The sequence below is a fragment of the Harpia harpyja genome, chromosome Z, assembly GCF_026419915.1.
Source record: "Harpia harpyja isolate bHarHar1 chromosome Z, bHarHar1 primary haplotype, whole genome shotgun sequence".
Taxonomy (NCBI): Eukaryota; Metazoa; Chordata; class Aves; order Accipitriformes; family Accipitridae; genus Harpia; species Harpia harpyja.
The window spans coordinates 11,172,107-11,193,086 of NC_068969.1; the positions used below are offsets into that span (position 1 = coordinate 11,172,107).

The 20,980-nt window shown below is 48.9% G+C and overlaps 1 protein-coding gene across 4 annotated transcripts in view; it reads left to right on the forward strand.

The window, feature by feature from the left end:
* The window catches only part of NCKIPSD (NCK interacting protein with SH3 domain), a 60,972-nt gene that overhangs the window by 23,864 nt on the left and 16,128 nt on the right, over positions 1-20,980 (forward strand). For all 4 annotated transcript variants that reach the window (XM_052776781.1, XM_052776780.1, XM_052776782.1 and 1 more), the window contains 4 exons: positions 5,586-5,698; positions 6,466-6,667; positions 11,038-11,125; positions 13,276-13,904. In XM_052776781.1, the coding sequence (XP_052632741.1) occupies positions 5,586-5,698; positions 6,466-6,667; positions 11,038-11,125; positions 13,276-13,904 (1,032 nt within the window). The remainder of the gene's footprint in view (positions 1-5,585; positions 5,699-6,465; positions 6,668-11,037; positions 11,126-13,275; positions 13,905-20,980) is intronic.

Genomic DNA, 20,980 nt, shown 5'->3' on the forward strand with positions numbered 1-20,980 from the left:
CCAGATCTGTTTCTGGGCTGCCTCTTTGTCAGAAGAGCTCAGCCATGTCTTTGTTCGCTCGCTAGTGAGTCAGAGATGCTGCAGGTTTGTTTGGAGCTTTTCTCATCCTATTTGCTCAGTAATCAGGACAGTTGCCCGTTGTTTCACTTGCGTTTTTATCATGCGTTTTTAAGTGCCGCAAGGCACAATATCTTCATGCTGACAAGAATAAGTTAATGCATATCTCTTAGCCAACAGCCTGGGGACTAAAAATTTCTGATTGGGGCTGCAAAAAGGGGAAGAGAAAGGAGCTGAATTTCTCAAAGCAATGCGAAAACCAAAACTCAGCCCATTTGAGCTGTGTGGTTCAGAAGGGGGAACGCTTATCTGCTACATCACTCTGCTGCGGACAAAGGCTAGTTGATTTTTGTAAATTGCTGCCGTGATCATTTAAATCTGGAAGGAATACAGCATGCAGACAGTCTGGCAGTGACTGGGGACTAAGGGCATGTGACCTAAGAGGTGGCGTTCGTCTCAGATTTGAGTAACAAAGAACCAGCCTGTGCCTGTGTACGCCAGCGGGATAAATATCCTAATTTCAGCAGTGGTCCGTGTCAGTGCAGCTGCATGAAAACTGAGCTGTCACTGGAAACAAAACTTTGTCTGTCTTTTGTTGTTGTGTTGTGAGAGCTGGTGCAATGACATGAGGGTGAAAATCAGCAGCCCTGCCTGGGCACCCCTATGACTGCAAAAGCAGCCGCAGGAATGAGGGCACCGATTCCTGCACATGCAGAAGAGCAAATGCCTTTGATCACTAAAAACTGGGGAGGCAGGAGGAAAAAAATGCTGTATTTTCTTGGATCAACCCCCTGCAGAGGCAAAGAAAGGCCTGCCATATGTTAATGGGCCACTTTCATAAATGTGGGAGTCTCGCACACGCAGGGTGGCTCAGCCCCTCTGCGCTGATGCAGCTGTCAGCCTGTTTGTCTAGAAAATGCCTTTCTGAAAGGTATGATTATTCTAGACTGTTGAGCAAGTTCTTCTGTGTGAGCGCATTTAAACAACACCGGCAGTATGCGTGGAAGGACTTAAAACGAAGAGGGAGGGGGGCAACATTTTCGATAGTCCTGGGAGAGCAGGACAGGAGGTTGTGCTGCCTGCACAGCAAGACACCAGTAGTGTTTTCTGAAACGCTTGGGTCTCTCATGAGCCTGTACGTGGGGAAGCAGAGGTGTGCAACACATCCTGTGCACAGTGTGCTCTCTTTGAGGAGATGGCTTTTGGGGCAGTGAAGATGAGAGCAATGTGAGCCGTGGGGGTGAATGCATTCCTGCCTGTGCACAGCCGTGCCCCATGTTGGCCACGCTTAGGTACCCACGAGACATCCAGGAAGGATGCTTCTTAAAAGCCTGGCTTTGGCCCTGGGAAAGGCATCCTTCCCCGCCTGCCTCGGGAGGTCGGGGAGTGCAGAGCACCCCAGGGCAGTGCTGGGGTCTGGGCTCTGTCCCTCGTCAGGTGTGGAGCCCCCTCCTGCGGACAGGGGCAGGAGGAAATTGGCAGTGGGCTCTGGGGAAACCCTTTGTTTGCTGGTGTTATTAGCAAGGAGAGAGGAAGTAATGATTTATTGATGCTTCTGTGATTCTCCTACACTGGGCTGTGATATGAAGGAAGAAATTCTGTTTCCCGGCTGATATTCATGGCTCTAATTGAGCTGTAACTTGTTCCTGCAGGGCAGCTCATCTGCAGCATGCCGACTGTGCCCCCAGTTCTCCGATACGGCGCCTCATCAGCCAGTCTAGCCCGTGATCGTCAAGGGTCACTGCTCTGCTCTTCCCCTGCCTCTTGGTGTAGCCAGGCTGGTCGTGACAGGCTGTTCACAGAGCCCAGTGTTTCTCTGCTGCAGTGTTTTGTTTGATTAAACCAGAAATATCTGATAGAGGGGGTGGTGGCCACTCCTTTTTTGGGGTGAGATGCCATGTGAATGTGGATCAATACCTCACCAAAATACCCCTCTATTTTCACGGTACGTTAGGCAGAAGGTGGTGTCCTATTGATGCCTCTTGGCTGCAGCCTGGTAGCTGTGCCACCCCATGCCAACTGAGGAGACCCCTGCGCTCACCCCGTAAGGGTGGGCACGAATGGCCGGCACCTTCCACGACCGTCATTGCCCTATCCCTGCCACCTTCTCTGCCTTTCGGGAGATGCCGACGTGGCTGGGCCACTGGTGAACTGGTAACTGGTGAAGGATATCGTTAACAGCTAGCATGCCGCAGTGGCTGCTCGGGGCTCTGCCAACCCCCACCCGTGCGGTTACCAGCACAGCTTCAGTAAATCCAGCTGAATTCCTGGGCTTTACATGGTACATCTCCTCTGACAGCACGCTGTACAGCGATGCCCTTTTTGTGTGCTCCCCTGCTTCCCTGTGAGCCTTAGCTTAGCCTGCGATGAGCAGGGTTTCATCTCTGTATCCTGGAGCGTGGGAGGGGGCAGGGGCAGGATCGTAGCACAGGGCCCTGCGGGGGCGAAAGCAGACTTCTGAGCAGTCTTTCCTGCCTGAGCTCAAAGGCTTTGCTCTGTTACCTTGGTGCTGGTTTGTGACCTCTCTCTTTTGCAGGCCTAGAGCTGTGCGTGGTCAGGATTGCCTGCGAGTGTGTGAGAAGGTGTGGGTGTGCGCTGCCTGGCTGTACTGCTCAGGACCTCTGCCTGCCTGCATCCCAGCTGTGAGCATCCTTGGGAGTGGGTGCTGGATGCAGGCAGGAATCCCTGCCAGCGCTGCAGAGTGGCTGGTCTCCCTAAACTGCATGGGGAGAATGGCAAGGCATGTGCATATCCTGAATTGCTGTGAGCAGGTAATCCCTTGAGTCCTAGGGAGAAGGAGATTGTAGGTGAGACATTGGCAAATCTGACTTTTGCCCCCCCCCCCGCAACCCATGCTCCTTTTAACGTGCTTTTTTGTCCATCCTCTTCAAACAAAGCAATGCCATTTGGTTAACCTGAGGAGCGTGCAGATTGCTTCTCATCACATGATTTATCCAGGATACTGATTTCTATTTTTTAAGTTTATGACTGTAGTGCAGGGGATCCCCAATGCTGGGTGTTCTACAAACCCTGAATGCAAGGCAGCCCCTGTGCTGAAGACCCTGCCCCCTGACCAGCTCAGCTGAGCAAGGGAGGAGGAGATGATTTACAAGTAGCGTCAACAATGTCATAAAGTGCAAGTGGCAAGTTAATGCTGCTTTTTATTCCAGCCCTTTTGACAGGGCCCTGTTAATAGAGGGTTGGGGAGCAGAAACAAAGGAAAGAGCACAGCAGCTAAAAGCTGGTTGTCACAGCACTGCTGCATTAGTGTAAAAATGCTGTGTTTTATCAGAAAAGAATCGCCCTTTCCATAACAAATGACATCGCACAGCAAGTAGCAGCTCCAGCTTGTGGATTCCTGTGGGCTGTGGATGATGTCAGTGTGCCCTCTGGAAGAGGGCAGAGACGCTGAGCTGTTCAGTAGGATTCAGCGTTCTGTACTGCGATCTTCCCTGGGAAGATCAGACTGAGAAAGGGTTCAAGCCCTTTGTGGGGGAAAGCCTGATGGGCTGGGGAGGGTGAGAGAAGGCAGCACGAAGGGGTGTATCTTGTGGAGGGGTGGTGGTGGTGAATGTGGAGGGACTACAAGTGGGGGACCAGAGAGTGTGCCAGGGCGGGTGTTTGGAGGCTGTAGCAGGAGCTGTGTTGAATTTTGGGGTGGGAGCTCACATGGGAGCAGCACGAGGACAGGTGAGCTGTGCAGAGGGCAGGGGTCTCCGGTGCTCAGAGCAGCACTGGCATTCCCCTGGGGATAGCAGTGCTGGACGCTTCTGTACTGCTCCCCTTTCCCAGAGAAAGCATGCAGCTTGCCATAATTTGCTCTTATCTTCTCGGAAAACAAGATGCATTGTCTGAAATAACTTGCCTTTCCTTCCAATGCTCCTTTAAATGTGTTCAAATGCGCTTTGCTCCATTTCCTTACTTCGATCTGTAGTTAGAGGTGGTGAAATGCTCCCTAAGCCATATGGGGCTGCTTGGAGACTTCATCCCAAAGTTGAGTTCTGAGTGTTGGTTTTGTCCTTGATCTGATGCTTCAACAAATTTGGTAGGTGTATTTTAACATACCTGGTTTTATTTCTAAAGTTTTCCCCAGTTGCTTTCTTCCCTATCTCTCTCTCTTGGGAAAATAAACAAAAAAACCAACAACAAAACTGCTCCTAAATTTTTCTTTTTCAAAGCTGAGTATTGCAGAGGTGGCCTCTCATCCCTGCCTTGTTTGGAGGGTGTGTTTTTCCCCCACAGTCTGCGGTAGCTGTTAATTCACATTTGGTTTAGTAATTAATCAGGATATAAATAATACATAGCATGTTATCAGAAAACTGTATGCCAGTGCTATGGAGGCAGGCACTTTCGGCCCGGCAGGGAGGGCTTGCCTTCTGCTGCTCTGCAGCCCCCTAAGGCCAATTAAGGTGCATCCTTGATGAGATGCCAGCCGCTCTTTGGCTGGATAAATGGCTGCTCTGATGCAGGGAGGAGGGCAAAGCAAGTGAAGATGAAGGGGGTTTTAGTGTTCAAACAGCTGCAATAAGCGCTGGAGTCCGAGCACTCCGCTCCTTTCCTGCTCCGTCCCTGCATGCGTGGGCTGAGGCTGCCAGTGGTGGTACCGAATGGATGGTGCAGGCACCAGTGGCAGCTTATGGGAGACCTGTCCGTCTGCTGGATCCAGGGCAAAGACTTGGTAGCGTGTCCTTTGCCTTCAGCCTTAGTCCTGTAAAGGTCTTTTCTTCTGAAGGCGTGTCAACTGTTGATAAACAAAGCCTTGAGGAAGGTCCCAAGTGTGGAAACCTGCTTTACCTTCCCGTGCCCCTTTGCTACAGCTCTTCTAGCCTCCTGTGTAAACCCAGGGAATGTCGTCTTTGGTATTTCTTGTTTCAAGGCTGGTGTTTATTTCAGCTGCAGTAATGAGTGCTAAACTGGCTGGCAGGAGGAATAAATGTTGCTATGACAGTTTGGGTGGAGATTTAGAAATGGCACTTCAAGTTGCAAAACAAGTATAAAAACCATCAAGAAAAAAGCAAGCAAAAATGCAAACCCAGACTCCAAAGGCCACCAAATTTCAACTCTGTCTGTAACATTCACAGCTGTGTTTGCTCCATAGCAGGGCAGCAAGAGCAGAAATAATTGAGCTGGGGATAAGCTGGGCTTTACAGTGGGATCTCAAAAGCTCCCTGCAGCAGGCTGAATATTCAAGGCTGCCGCGTGGTCCTGAAACTCTGTCCCTGGTCCTCCTGTAGGGATCATTCGACTTTGGTGCTTGTAGCAATGACTTTCTTTTCCAACCGTAAACCTTGAATGGGCAGACTCAGTTGGAACCACGGCTTCAAATATATTTCCTCTAGAGGAAGGAGGGAAAAGTGAGATGGTGCTGAGATGGGGTTCTGGCTCTGGGAGCTGTTTGTTGGCTATTCGGCTCATGCGGTGCCTGCTCTGGGGGTTTCCTGTACTGTGGTCTTTTCTGCCATAAGCTCTGGTGCAAAAGAACCGCAGCTGAAGCAGCGCAGTAACATGTGGGATGTTGTGTTTCTCAGGTGCTGGAGCAAGATGTGGTTCTCCAGTCTATTGACCGTGCCATTGAGGCTGTGCACAATGCGGCCATGCAGAATGGGGGGAAGTACAACCTGGAGCAAAGAGATGTCCTCCAGTAAGTACAACAGGCGTCTGGGAGAGCTGGTGGATGGAGGGTGGTTAGCGCGTGATGCTTGTGTCTTTTCTATTCTTGGGGGTCAAGTTGGACGTTGTTGATTTGAGTCCCTATGCTGCAGAGTGCTGATGCACTCGGAGAGCTTACCAGTGTTTGAGCTGGTAGTTGATGCTGCTCCTCCTGTCAACTGTGTCCAGTAAAGTAGTGCTTTGGTCTTGCCCCTCTATCCCCATGCATGTAAAAAAGAGGAAACTCTCTGCTGCATTGTAGGCTTGGAGGAGAAATCCAAAACCTTTCTGGATGCATTTTGTCCTCTCTACCAGCCAGGAATTGTAGAGGTTGTTGGCATGTGGCACAAGGTCCTTAATATGTTCTCAAATAATTGCTCGTGAGGAGAATTTTTGTTTTTCTCTGACACCTCACACTCTGCGCTGAGGCACGCTGGTTTAATCTCAGTTGAACAACGATTCTAAAGTGCAGGCAATTTCTGAAGCTTGCAATGCAATATGTGACTCTCCCCCAAGGAAGAGGCATTTTTCTCCAGCGAACTGATGAATAAATCATGGGCTCTTGCAAAGCCTCTTCCTTCCTCCCCCAGAAGTGCTTCCTTAGTTTTTAATGAAACTGGAGTTGGTGTTCAGAGTAATATAACCCATTCTGGTATATATAGCCCAAATGCAAGAAATAATTTAAAAATATCATTTAAATGTTGCAGCACGGTCACTCCCTTTAGTTTTGCTGTTCCTGATGTCGTCATTCTGTTTCAGAAAACTGATCCATCACCGGAAGGAGACCGTGTCCCGCAAAGGCCACTCTCCCACCCCGCAGGGGATGGTAATGACACAGTCCTCCAGCGATCACCATCTGGATGTGGCACGGCAGCCCAATGGGGTGTGCCGGACAGGATACGAGCGACATCACAGTCTTCCAAACACCGAGTTCGAGGAGGAGGATGAAGGTCTCTATCAGGTAACAGTGGCTGGACACTTTCTAGGTTCCTTCTTTGGTGGTATGACATTGCTTGTCCTGTTTAATAAAATGCCTTTGCAGCTGAAGTCACAAATCAAGTGTTTGTGCTGCTTACCTGGGATTACTGCAATGTAAATTGATGCTGTCTCTATATAAGAAGTCTGGAACAGTCCCTCTGCCGTTTACACTTGTGATGTTTTTTGGGATCCTTGAGGGTCCATAGTTTTATGGTGACATGCAAGATCCACTCTATATTGTGTGACTGTCTCTTAACAACTTTCTAAAAGAGTTGCAAGCTCCCCAGAGAATACTTTGAAAAACAGTTTTGACGTGAGCAGCAGAACTCCCTCTGAGTACTCAGCACTGCTTTGTTTCCCCCTTGTTAAATCTGTACAACAAGATCTTTGGTCATTAAGCGTTTTATCTGCTGTGGCTGCCTATTTTTACTATTCAAAACAAAAAAATATCCTTCTTTGTCTGAATGTTGCTTGTCATGATGAATTAAAGGTAAACTGCAGGAAATATGATTTAGAGCAGATTTTTTTTTATCTCAGCGGCACAGTTCCAAGGTTACTGTGCGGCGCCAGCACGGCTTCAAAGAAGTAGCCCAGGATGGATGCAGCAGTTGCTGGGGATGAACGATATGGCTAATTACACTGTGGAGGTATAGCTGGATGTTAGGGCTAAAGGTGCCAAGTGAGGATGAGCGTGGAGATTTTTTTCTCCTACAGATGAACATGTGCACTGTAGTTTTTCTTCATCTATCTGGGATAAGCATTTTGAGGCAGTGTTTATAAGGTACTGATACACTGTCACTCCTAGGAGATGAGGCTTGTTTTACACTTGAAGAACCGAGAGTCTGCAGAGATGAAAGGTAGCTCTGGCTCATGCAGAACACGGCAATCCCTACAAACCCCATTTTTCTCCTTGGTATTCGTTTTTGTTTCTGGGCAGCCAAAACCAGCTCCATTCTCAAGCCTGTGCATTATGCACTAAGCAAATGGAGCACCTCACAGCCCGTTCTCTATGCTGATTCCCTGTCTTTATCTGGTCTGTGGTTTGGTTGCTTGCCAAAAGGGAGCAAGACAGATCCCTTGGCTGACAAAGAACTGTTTCTGTCTGGGTGGCACTGAGGATGCAGTTGAAGGGCTTCCAGCTTAGCCCTGTGCTGAAAGCGCTCCTTGAGATTTTAACAGCTCAGTTGAGGGATTTCCTGTGTGCTTCCATATTTCAATATGAAATGGAGGAAGCAGCACTGCTTTCTCCCACTGGTTATGCAGCTGCCTAATAGGAGATCTGCTGAAATCTAAACTTTCTCACTAATTCTGGAGAAGCAGAGGTCTTGGGATGTGCTTTTCACTGCTTGGGATTTTCGGGTGCGTTCAATGTTTGCATCTGAAATCTTAAGCAAAATTTGAGGTGTAAATTTCCTGTTGGTGGCTTTGCTCTCAGGGCTGAGCTGGCTGAAGTACTTGGTGATGGCACCTGTGCTGATCCTCTCTTCAGCTCCTCCGTAGTTATCGTAAGGTGGGAAGCTGGGGCAGTTACATACCAGCTGCCAAGGGAGGAGGTTGGGCTGTCAGAGTATTTTAGTCACAGTCTGCTGCATTTGTGCATGCTCAGTGGGTTTGTGATGCTCATCTCCAGAAGCCTTTGCTGTAGACCAGATGCCTGGCTTGGCAGAGTTGAAAGGTTCCTACTATAATAGCATTATTCCAAGGAGTTGAAGGAGTGGTGGTGGTCTCTGCCTGCCTGCCTGGCTGGGAAGGGGATGGGAGTGTTGTGGTTGAGTCAGCTCTCATCTCAAGCAGTGCAAGGAGCAGAGCCTCTGCTAGCAGTCCCTGCAAATTGGAAAAGGAGAGGAAGCACATGTGTAAAATCCATGGATTTGGGGAAGTTCACAGCCCCCTTGTAGAGGCCTGGGGAAAGGGAGGCTTTCAACACGTTTGTAGGTGCTTCTCTCTGGACCCTTGGTAAGGTCCCTCCTCTTTTCTCCCCTCTGGGCAGGAGAGATCTGAGCTGCAGGGACTCCTGCATGGTCACCTTCCCCATGGCAGCTGGACAGTGGATGTTTTCTCCCCTTTCCTCCACTTCCATTGGGGGGTTTTGGTGTTGTACATCCTCCTCTTGGCCCCATGCAGCGGCTGGGATGTGGGGCAGAGGGAGGGGATGGCCATCAGTTACGCCTTGAGACTCCTAACCGTGTGGCGGCTCGCAGCTTGGGCAGGCATCAGCATGGGGAAATTCATGTGATGCTTCACGTTCTCATTGCAGCGTGCGTGGCCATCTAAATGAGGCTGGCAGGGCTCTGAGCTAACATTAGCTGTACATCTATTAATTTAAGCACTAGTCTGTAATAGCTGTGTTAAATTTGCATGGTAAATTTGGAAGGGCTAATGAAGCCATGGAGATACTCCAGAATGACCCAACCCTAGCTATCTCCAAATAATGTCATGCGGCTCCTCTAAGCTCTGAGCCTGCCTGTCTGCTAAATCCCGCTGCTTCGGTAATCGTGGCCATGCCGTGCCAAGCAGCTCTGACTCGTGCTGTTAGCTCCATCATTCTGCAGAGAGGGCTCTGCTTTTAGCACAGCTGAGCTTTCCTGATTTGGGACCAGCCTTCCAACCACGCGATGCAGAGACCTCTCCTTATCTGTTTGGCCTCTCTCAGCTGTGCAGTCTCTTTTTGGACCGACATGGATCATTTTTGAAGCTGTATGCAAGTATCATATAGCATTTTACCCAGAGAACAATGTGGGATGGATTGACAAGAGCAGAAGAGCTCAGGCTGGGAGTCTGCAGCAGTATCTCCTACTAATCCACCAGCTGAAGGCACTTGTAAAGAAGTGACTTGTTATGTGACATAGTAAAAGGTTGGATGTATTGGGTGTTGGGTGGGAGAAAGGAACTGAGAGATCCCTTTTTAAAGTCTTTGTAAGCTGTGCAAACTGCTGTGTCTTCACTTGTCTGGTAGGGTCCAGACATGGGCTGTGAGCACTGTATTGTCAGCTTTTGGCATAGAGTCTTGAACATTTGAGGTGGCTCCTGAAGGTGTCTTATTTACAGGAATATCTTTGCTCCCATTTCAGAGGAGGTTTCTGCCCTTCCTGGATCCAGGGGGAAAAAAGTACAGCTTTCATTCTCCTTGTTCTGAGCTATTTAAGATAGAGACCTTTCAGGGGCCTCAGTTTTTCACTGCAGGGACTGGCAGTGCTCTGTGCCCTGTGTGGCGTTGTAGGGCTGTTCAGCACTGACAGATCACAGCAAAACTCCTCTTCCAGGGCTAAACAAACCTGGAAAATTGGCACTGTGTGGTAGCCTGAATGTCACTATAGATTCCAGCTGGCTTCAACGTGGGCTACCTGAGACATTCAGGCCATCACCTCCTTTCCCTTCCCATGCTGCCCTGGACGGTTTTGCTGCAGGCAGCGATTGCAATACCCCATAAAAACAGAGGCATGTTTCAGGCAGCAGGCTTTGAATTGCAGAAGTCCGAAGACCCCGAGCTGTGTCTCCTGGCCCTGAGCCACTGGGATGTCAGGATTAGGGTATTGATGCAATGTGCTTCCACCTAGCTTGACCACTGTGTTCAGCGGCATCCTACTGATCAGAGGTTAACCCTGAGGTTACACCTCACCGGAGTGATTCTGGGTGTAGGCAATGTCAATGATCATGGTGTTTGGGTCCGAAAGGAAAAGATGAGTACACGAATCTGGGTCTGGGGCTCGTACGCTGCTGGCTCGGCATTCCTAGCAGAGGCGACTTACAGGAGAAACCCCAGATGTGGAGAGTTAACGCAGCTCCCTGGCAAAAGCTTTTCCCAGGGGGTCTTGCTATAGGTAGCATAGGACTGCAGAGGGTCTAGCCCTGTTTTCTCTCTGCATGAGCAGAAATAGCTCTGAAAGCATGGAAAAGGCATTTACATGTCTCCAGTCCTTGGCTTTGTCTTTCTGCAAGGGTATTTGTAGCTGATGTAATGGATCTCTCCAGAAGAGTGCCTAAATACGCACTCTGTTTGCAGCCTCTGTGGAGCTATTGAGAGTAATGTGGAGTCATGGTGAGTGTGTGGGATAGCATTTGGAATAAAGGAGGAGTAAATGCTTGACAGGTCTACACGATGTGTGTGCTGCTGAACACAGCAATTAAACAAGGGCTGCTTTGCCTGTCACAGGGAGGGGATGAAGCCGGCTTGAGTCCTGCTTTGTTCTTCTTGGAAGCCGCCTATTAATATCTGTCCTCCTGAGAAAACTTGCCCGAATGATGAGAGAGATGTAAGGACAAATCTACACACGCACACGCGAGAAAGGTTTCATAACAGAGAATGTCTTTATTGTCAACCTCCTTTGATTGCTCTGAAATCTTTCCTTATAGATCCCACCACAGCCCCGGCGTGCTGCTCCTATCACCCCCCCACCTCCAGAGAAACGCAAGAACGCACAGATTGCCGCTCCCGTTAAAAGTAAGGACAAACCACTTTCCAGATCTCGGGCACGAAACAGACACTGGGTGATGTAACAGTCATGGTGCCCGCATGCTTTTGCTTTGTGCTTAGAAGACCATCCTTACATATATCCTAAATTCCTAAAGGTTTTAATGCTAATGATCATGAGCTGGTGGCCAGTGCTCCTTCAAGCCTTCTCTGATCTGGGAGGGTCTGGGCAGCCTGGCACCTGTGGATGGGTGCCAGGTATCCTCCTGGTCCTCTGGTGCCGGTGGCCCTGGGAAACGTGGTGCTCTCCAAGGAGCAAACTCTATGCCTGCTCACGTGGCTAATCTGGCCAGCGCACAACCTTGGTGATTTAAGATCCTTGTGGGTGTTTTTCTCCCACAGACACCATGGCCATCTCCCAGCAAGGCAGGGGGATTTTTCCCTGGCAGTGCAGAGTGCGGTAGTTCACCAGGGGGAGCTCACCGGTAGCGTTTTTAGGACAGGCCCAAGTCTGCTTTTGGCTCCCAGTCTGTCAGGCACTTTCTTTGTACAGTGCTCAGATGGGATTTCCATAAAATCAGCGGCTGGTGTCTGTAAGGAGCAGAAACAATAACAGGGACACGGCTGTGTATATGCTGCCCACAGGCAGGGGATCTGCTGGTCGTGAGCACTTCAGAGCAGAGCAGGACCATGGGGCTAAGGCAGGAGCTTCTCCGTCTTCAGCACGGTTGGGCTGGCAGAGGCAGTGGTCATCTTGCTGAGTTGCTGTCAGCTTGCCCAAGTGCTTTCCTGTGCTGTGGCAGTCATGCCGTTAGTCAAGCCCACTCATGTCCCCTTGTGAGGAGCAGGGCAGAGCTGTTGACCTGCAGGTATTTAATTGAAACTTGGGGCTGGCACCAGCTTGCTTAATGGTACTTAATGGTATTGAGCCATTTTTCACTGTGGTAGTGGGAGTTTGCAAAGGTCAGTTTCCTTCAAGTCATTGTCTTGATTAATGAAGCATGGTGGGAACTATGATTTGTGAATGCTCCTCTGTGAGGAGAAGGAGAAAAAAAGAGGAATGCTGAGCCTCCGTGGGAGGGAAGGGCCCTGTTTTTCTGCCTAGCTTGTGCTTGCCTTGGGTGGAGTGGTGGATGGAGTAGTGGAGGGCTCCCAGGACCAACGACGCAGGAAGGGTTGGAGTTGTCTGCAGAGGTGCAGCAAAGGTGTTTCACATGTCTGTCCCACTGGTCCTTCCTTTGGTGTGTGGGAAACTGTCTTTCCTGGGAGCTGGGCTCCCTGTGGGGTGCACTCCTTCTCTTCCAGTGCTAACATCAGCTGCTCTTGTGAAATTCTGGATGAAGGTAGCCCAGTGTTTGCCCAAGTAACTGTTTTCATAGTCAGGGAAGGACTTGGATACATTTCTGTCCCCTAGAAACTAATGGATAATGTTTACCAAAATTATATATTAGACCAGGTTAAAGGAAAGAAAAATCTTAACATCTCTTTGCTTGCAGTGGGTTTTTTTCCTTAGAAGATGGGACAGCTACCACTGCTAGGGCTAGTCAAAACTAGAGGCGGGGAGGGGGAGAAATACAGTAGAGCAGCTAATGTGGAGGCTTGTGAAAGTGGTGGGTGCTAGCAGGGCTGCAGGGCTCATCATCAAATGTTGGAGAGTGCTGAAAGGGAGAGACTAGAGGTGTTGTCAGCCAAATGTTTCCCTCACAGTTGGTGTTAACCATGGCGTGCAGTCGGTGAGGTGCGTGTAAGAGGGAGGCGCGGGCTGGCGTGTGAAGCCTTCAGTGTCTTGCAATTCTCAGGCGCCATCATTCAAAAGTGAGGGCTTAAATCCTGAACGCAGAGAAAGGCCTTTGTTAAGCCAGGGGGAAAAGACTTTTCTGTCCCTTAGTCCTGTCCCTCCCTCCCTCCCTCCCTCCCTTCCCCTGCGTAAAACACTAAGCCCTTTGAAGGGTATTAATCTCAATAGAGTAGTTTTCCCCTTTCTAAAGAGGTGATTGTGTGGGAATGCTCCAGAGAGAATTGGTACAATTTTGCTTTGAGATAAGTGAGGCAGGAAGAGGAGTTAAACTGCTCTGGTCGCATGCACAATGAGCCTTTTAATGGACTGCACTGTAGCAATTTGTTTTTTTCTTTTTTCCTTTGATGCTGTTGCTAAGGCATTTTTAATTGTTCCCTTTCAGACGCTGTTGAAATTATCCCTGGGTCAGCTTCTAGTGCCTCCTCTATAAGCACGACATCCCTGGATACCTTGTACACCGCTTCTTCTGCGTCAGAGACCGCTCTCCCGACAGCCACCTCCAGTCCTGCCAACACCCCACCCCCTGTCCCGAGCCGGAGCGTCCACACCACGATAACCCGCAATTTGGATGCTGGCTCTGTGGCCCACTCCCGCTATGGGACTTCCCCAAAGGATGGGGCCAGCAAATCTCCCCAGACCAAGAGGGCTGCCCCAGCACCACCGGCTGAAGGGGGGACCCAGAGGTCCCACACTGTCGATGGGGAGAAGGCTTCTCAGGTGAAGAAAGCTGCCCCGGCCCCCCCTGCAAGCCTGGATGCCTTCAACTCCCTCTGCCTGGAGGATAAGAAGGCAGCTGCAGTGGATCCAGCATCACCAGAACCCAGTGGTCTGGCAGCGTCCGTGCCCAAGACGATAGGTGCTGAACTGATCGAGCTGGTGCGCAGGAACACCCACCTCAGCTATGAGCTGTCCCGCGTGGCCATTGGCGTGGTCATCGGCCACATCCAGACTTCCATCCCAGCAACCAGCAGCATCATGGAGCAGATTCTCATCTCCGTGGTGGAGAGTAAGGTAATGTGCACGCGGGGCTGGGCAGGGGGCTGCTGCAAACCATGTCCTAGCATCGGGCAGAAGGTGTTAGAAGCTCAATGAGCTCTGCAAACATTTGGGATGAGAAGTGCAGTGTGATCCCAAAGGAGAGGGGAGAGGTGCTAGATGGGGGTAAATGTCTAGCCAAGGGAACCAGGGGTTTAAACCAGGTCCAAGTACTTGTAGCAGGAAAGTGGAAAACAGGTGAGTTTATTTCTCAAATGAGCTGCAGATGTATGACATAACCTTGAGTGTGGAGCTGGGGGTGAGAGGTGAAACCAGCTGAGAGGGCCCTTGGTGCTGGGAAGCACTGGTAGGCTGTGGTGGAGGGCTGCGTGTCTCAGATGAGACTGCAGTTTGGGGAGAGGGTCCTGAGATGGACGGTAGTGAATTGAAGCACGTGAGCACATCAGGTGGGAGATGACAACCTTCCAAGTCCCAGGGACAGCACTGGTGGCAAAGCAGCTGTGGGAATGGGTACAGCAGGACTTGAGGCATGCTGAGAAAGCTCTGACATGAGTTGTTGACCACTGATTGTGAAAGCTCACAGAGAACCACTGTGGCAGCAGAAAATCAGAGAAAGAAATGAATAGTGACTTTTTAAAGAGGTATTTTCTGTTATGAATGTGACAAATAGAAGCTGAGGAAAATTGAGCCTTTGCAATAAGTGTTTCTGTATAGAAACCTTTTATAAATAATGCATTGTATAAACTCGTTTTCTTCTACAGTACTGCATGTCCTCTGTAGATTCAGCATGCTTATGAGTACTATAAATCTGCATGGATTTTTGTCTCTTTTGATGATGGAGCACCCAAAACTTCTATATGTCTGGCCTGGTCTTTCATCAAAGCGATGAAAACTAGTTTTCTGTAGATGTGAACCTCTCTATTCCATAACACACACCTCAGCCCTGCTTTTTTTAAAGACCATGGAAGAGGAGTTTTTCAGCCACTGGAGGAAGAGCATTATCTTGAGCTCATTCTAAATAAACCTTATGCGAAAACGATCATATATTCCTCCTTTCTCTGCGGCAGACACGCAAGGAGGGAAATGAAAGGATGCTTCTTGCAGCAGTCATTGAAATGGCAAGGTGCACCTGGGCAGCCCTCCACTTCAGTTGTATGGATAATAAATTTCAGCTCCCACTTGCTAAATACAGCCCTGAGGAGTACGCTTCATATAAACATCTAAGATTGGAGTTCCATTGCTAATGGCAAGATTATAATGAACTGTTCAGAGGCATTTGAATATGGAAAACTAATGGCATTCAAATTGTAGACCAAATTGTAATCTGGTTAACTGTCTGCACTGTATAGAGGGTCCTATAAGCAATCATGAAGTCCCAGTTTGTGGCCATAACCCAACAGTTAATTGCTTCCTACTTCAATAACAGTACTGTGTCAATGTGAGATCTAGATTCAGCAAAAATATTTAGCTGTTTCAAGCATATGTTCTGGCTCTGACTTACACACTAAGTTCAGTTTTCTGTTATTTGGACCTTAAACAAGATTTGAATATTATTTTTATCTTTAATACCTGTTCTCGGGATACAATAAGCTTAATTCCACAGAAGTCACTTAGTGCCAGGTTTCTGCAGAGGGTGTTTGAAAACCTCCATTTCATGGCCATTGCTGCAGACCAGCCTGAAAAAGACAAGAAGAAATTCTGATGCTGCTGCAGCGATGAGTATGGATCTATTCGTAACTGATACAATATCTGTCATCTAGGACACCCGTGGGACTTAAAAATGCCCGGTACTGTGTGCAGAAGGTCCTGTACCATCTCGTAATACCTCATCATACCTATCTTGAGTGGTACTGCTTTCAGAAGGAGAGCCCAAGTGAGCTTGCACAGTGCTTGTGGTGTGTGTTTTTCCTCAATGTCCCACACAGAAGATGTAGCTCTGCTGATACATAGGGGCCTGGTCCCAGATGAGGTTGTTCACCTGGCGTGGAAAACCAGTTCTAACAGTTGAAAGGGCAGTCCTGAGTAGTTGTGGGGTGGCTGTACTGCTGTAGCTTCACTAGCGTAGTTTAATGGTACAATTTATTATTGTTGACTTTGTGGTGTTCATTATACCAAATCGTTCCACGATCTCAGGGGTTTCTGTGTATAATTGTTGCCGAGTCATCAGTTCTAGGTCAGGGGCTTTTTTTTCTTTAATTTGTAACTTCTGAAATCCCTCTACATCCTAATCCATGCAAATACGTGGTCAATTCTTCTTTTGCATATTTTTCAAGGTTTTTCTTTCACCCCCTAAAACAGAGCGACATATCAGCTTTGATTTAAAGCTTTGGTCTGCTCCAAGTAGATATACCTGCTTCAACCTTTTGTATCACATTCTTTAATTAGTTATATCCTTTTTATTCCTATTCCATTCTTTCTTTGAAGTCAGATCACTGGTTTACTAAATCAATTCCAGAATCCATTACCTCGCTCCTGTCCCCAGTGCCTTTTGAAGGTTGAATTGCAGTGGCACTTCCCTCTTATTTACCTTTCCACTCCTCCAGCGTGGAGTCTGCCCAGGCACGTGTTTTCAAGAGAACAAAAGACCCTTCTGCCAGGACAGCATCATGCTCCTGCTTTTAGAGAGATAACATAAGGCTATGCTGGGGAAACAGCAAAGACAAGGAGGGTGCTGAGGTGCGCACACCTTAGGAAAGATGCTTCAGAGGTACCATACTACTTGGGTAAGCCTAATCTGCAAGAGCAAACGTGCTGAGTTGGCTTCCCCGTGTCAGGATTTGGCCTGGCCTTGGAAACGGTCCCTCTTCTTGTCCTTGAGCTGGTTCCTGATGAGTGGCACGGTGACCGGGCAAGATGCACAAAGGGAAATGAAACCTCTTTTCAAAGGCATTGCCGTAGTGACTGTCTAAACTGGAGCTGGCTTTCATGGGAACTCGTTTGAAATTTGGATGTAACTAAAGATAATATAGGTGCTGCCTGGTTTTCAAGCATCTAGAGAATCACTTGGTTTAGTATGTATTGGTGATACATGATTGCCTTCAGCTCTGCTGAATTATCTCCTATTTGAGAGGGGGTAGTACCACAGAAGTCTTGTCTAGGGAGGTTGATTTGAGGATTTATTAAACTGAGTGTGAGGCAAGCAAAATTGCCTAATACACAAACAAGCTACACCTTGAGAGGGAGCGCTTAGAAATCACTTAACTGCTTTTTATTAAATTAGCATTGCTCTGTTGCACTTGTGACCCAGACCCATCGCTGGGTTGCCTTAAATTTAAGCTTGAAAACTGCTGACAAAGGTGTGTAATTCAGTTTGCTCTTACAGATCAGCCCAGGCTGCTGGTGGGGTCCAACGGTTCTTGGATGTGTCGGAGATGGAGGAACAAGTTAGGAAGTTGGTGTGGGAGGTGATGTATTTCCAGAGGGGGTTTCCCTTGTAGTACTGGGCTGTGACCTGCTCCCAGCTATGCATCACCAGTGCCTGGTGGCTGCCTGTTGTCCCCAAGGACCTGGCAAACCTCGTGGCTAATGTGGCCGAGCTCCCTCTGCTTCCCCTGAATCCATGTGGGCTGCCTCTCGCGTGTAGTTCCTGTTCATTCATTGATTTGGCTTTGCTTAAAGGAGAATTGCTTTTGAAAAGATACAAATGCTTCTCTGGGACTTAGCTTTTTCCCTGCAGGAGCTTTGTCCTCCTTCTCGCCTGGCACAATGTGAAGGTCATCAGGGTGAGTGCTTTCAAGGCTGAGTCCTTTGGTTGGGCTGTTAGTATGCCTATGTAGGGCTCCTCCTTAGTGAAATACTGTAACAAAAGTGAATCTGGAGGGTGGGAGGAATGTATTAGCGCTTAGGCAAGTCCTTTGCTCACTAATTGCTAGAGGAGCCTTTATAAAGGTCTGTGCCAGAGTCTTCACGTGCAGCCATCTCGCTTCAGCTGTAGATGGGCCATGCTCATCCAGAGAGAGCTGCTGCTGCGTACATCTGCAGAGCAAATGTGCATGGGCTGCAGATGGCCAGGACACCTGAAAAGCAAAGGCTGCAGAGACCTTACTGAAGTACAGCTAACGTGGTGGTCGAAAGCCAAGCACTCCTCTCTCCCGTGCCACACCGCAGGTCTGTGCATGGCAGGCATTGTCTCCCTGAAGAGCTGACCGGCCCTGCGACAGGGCTGTGTCCCTGGGGTGTCCAGCCAGGAGCAGACCTGCTGCTGCCAAAAGAGTGTGTGTGAAAGGCCTGCCCTGGGAAGCTTGACTCAGCTGAAGTCAGGTGTCTCTCTTGCACCATGTTTCATCTGGTTTAGCAGCTGCCAAGGAGCCTGGCAGTCTGTGTATGCCAAGAGCAGTGTTAGCTGCCTGGTTTTTTTAGATGGTGCTGTAGCGGGAATGGTTTGCTGCCCAGAGGAGGGGGGGATTCCCAGAGCAGTCCCCCTGAAATGTGTGTAAAAAGCTGCTATATGGTTTACCCAAGGCAGATCTGTGCTCATCTGGATGGAAACTGCTGGTAGGTGCACATACCCATGCCACTAGTGATACACCACACTTGCTGATGTAGTGGGGAGGGAGGCATGGGAGGAAGCAAGGAAAAAATGGGAGGAAGAACTCAGCAGGACAGCATCTGGGTTTTCATGGCAGACATGACCACCTCTGAGCAGTATGGGTGTGCCGAGGTTCCCAAAATGGTTTGGGGCTGCTCAGAAGGAACAAAATCCCTGTAGCAGTTTGTTCTGCTGGGTTGGGGGGAGGGAACTATTTGAAACAGCAAGATAATGCAAAGTGGCATTGTCAGAAATACCTAAACCCCCTCCTGCTTATGCGCTCTCCAGCAGATTCCTGGCTGCAGGTTGAAGTAGCTGCCAAGATGCTTAATAAGCAGAGATCTGACCCTGGTGGTGGGAGGGCTGAGAATGGTGCTGAGTGTGCATTGAGACAGTGCGTGGTGTAGTTATACTGGTCAGATGGAAGAGCTTGTTAATGGATTGATCTCATCCAAGTCCATTAGGAGCTTGATGCTCAGTGGGGCTCAGTAAGGGCTGCAGATGAAGGATTGGAGGAAGCAGATTAGTGATAAGAGGCTGAATAGAGTGATCATTAAAACGAGTACCCATTAAAATGCTTAACCAAACAGACATCCCAGCAGTGGACTGAGGTAGGACCAGCCCTGCACTGCTCTGGCAAGGAGGATGTGAGTAAGGTACAGAAATGGAGAACCCTCTCCCAAACAGCTGGGATGCATGAGGACAGGCAGTGTTGTAGGTCCTTCTAAAGAGAGGAGGAGATGACAAGACCAAGCGAGTCTCTTAACTAACGTATTTGCTTCTGTGATAAGTCACCATTCAGTGGGAGATTCTCCTGTGTTTGTGCTCAGCTCCTGAAAGCTGCCGTCCTCTCTCACAGCTGGTTACCTGGTTTTCTGCTAGGCCATCCACAGCTTCCCAAAATGTTAAGAGTGTACAGAGGCTTGTGTTAAACCGGCACGCTCCTTCCTTTGTTACCTCCCTGACAAAAATTATGTAATGAACAGCGACAAGAAGAATACTTCTTTATTATATAATTAAGCATTGAATTCAAGTCCTAATTAGTTCATACCCCAAATACCCCAAAGCAAATTACTAACAACGTTGTCTCTAATAAAGCAGACAAGACGTTACTGTTAAACCTGGAGTGGTTTTCTCAGAAAGGGCTGAAGGTGTGCAGGAAGGGTGCCGCTCCTGCACTTGGCAGTCTTGCGTGGTGCTGGCTGCTCGTGTCGTGGGTGTGCGACTGTGTGTGCATTGCCACTGACACAAAACATGGGCTTGTGTCTCCATACAAAATCGTTCTGCTCTGCTTGTAATGTGAAGGTCTGCTCTAAAGGCTTGCTGCCCCTGGCCATGCAGCCGGCCTGTTGGAAGTAGCTGTACCAGGACAGGACTAAGTCTTCTCCAGGCTTCCAGGAGAAGACAATGTGCAGTAGCAGGGTGTCCTGGCTGGTAGTGGTAAAGGCCTTTTCACACTGAATGATGTGACTTGTCACTGCACGCTGCAAGACAGCTTAATCCAAAAATTGTTAAGCGCTTGGTCTCAGTCAGTGGGTTTTTCCTGTTTGAATTTCTCAGCTCTGTTCTCTTTCACCTTGCTGACCTCCTGCTGCTTGTTGTCACTGCTGCCAAACCCTTTTGTATATAATTTAAGTTCTTCTGCAAATTAGTCCTTATCTCTCTTAATGGTGTCTGGGCTCATCACCTGTAATCAGCCTGGTTCCATGTGCTGGTCCCCGCTTCTTGCCCTGCTTTCAGGAAACAGGTAGTTCATATGATGTACTTAGGTCCTAGAGAGTTATCTAAATTGCAGACCACAGCAGCTGTTGGGGCAGGTTAACTGCTGCCTGGCTACTCCCCTCTTTCTCAAAGGAGAGGAAAGTATAGGAAAGACAACTGAAGAGTGAAGCATTTGTGGTAAGGGTTAGGTATGCAGTTAGTCTGCATCATAGCTCCAAGCTCCAGAGCTGCTGTGAGCGGTGGTTGAGCTCTGCTGTTTGGAAGAAAGCAGAACCAAAGCAGCCCAAGATGAATTGGTTCTATCCTTGCTGCAGAAGATGGCAGACGTAGTATTGAGCAGTTGGCATGTCGAGTACGATGCAAGTGTTTGCTCCCAAGTCAAGGATTAAAGGAAGGTCTGTCCCTTTCAGGCTGGAGGGAGGGGGCAGTGAAGGGAACTTCTGCTTCCTGGAGGCAGTTGTGCAGTGTGGTGGTTTGGTGTCCAGGACATGTCTGTTTTACTGGGGGTGAGCCTGCAGCTGTGCTCAGCTGCTGCCTGGCAGCGGTCCTGGTGGTTACTAAATGCCATAAGAAAAAAGGGGTATAGCTGTGTCTGAGTGAGGTTTCTTGGGTCCATTAACACCCTCAGAAGACAGCTAATGCTGCAGCAGGATAGTGGCAGCTTGGATTTAAAGACTTTCTGACTGTGCACCAGTTCTGGCACCTATTTCAATTCATTCATTGCATTAGCCGTGCAAGGAAAGGAGGCAGGTAGAGGCCCCAAAAGTATGAGAGCTGAAATAATGCACATGTCTTAAACTTGCTGTTTTTTTGCTGCCAGCTCTTGACTGAATGAGGTCAA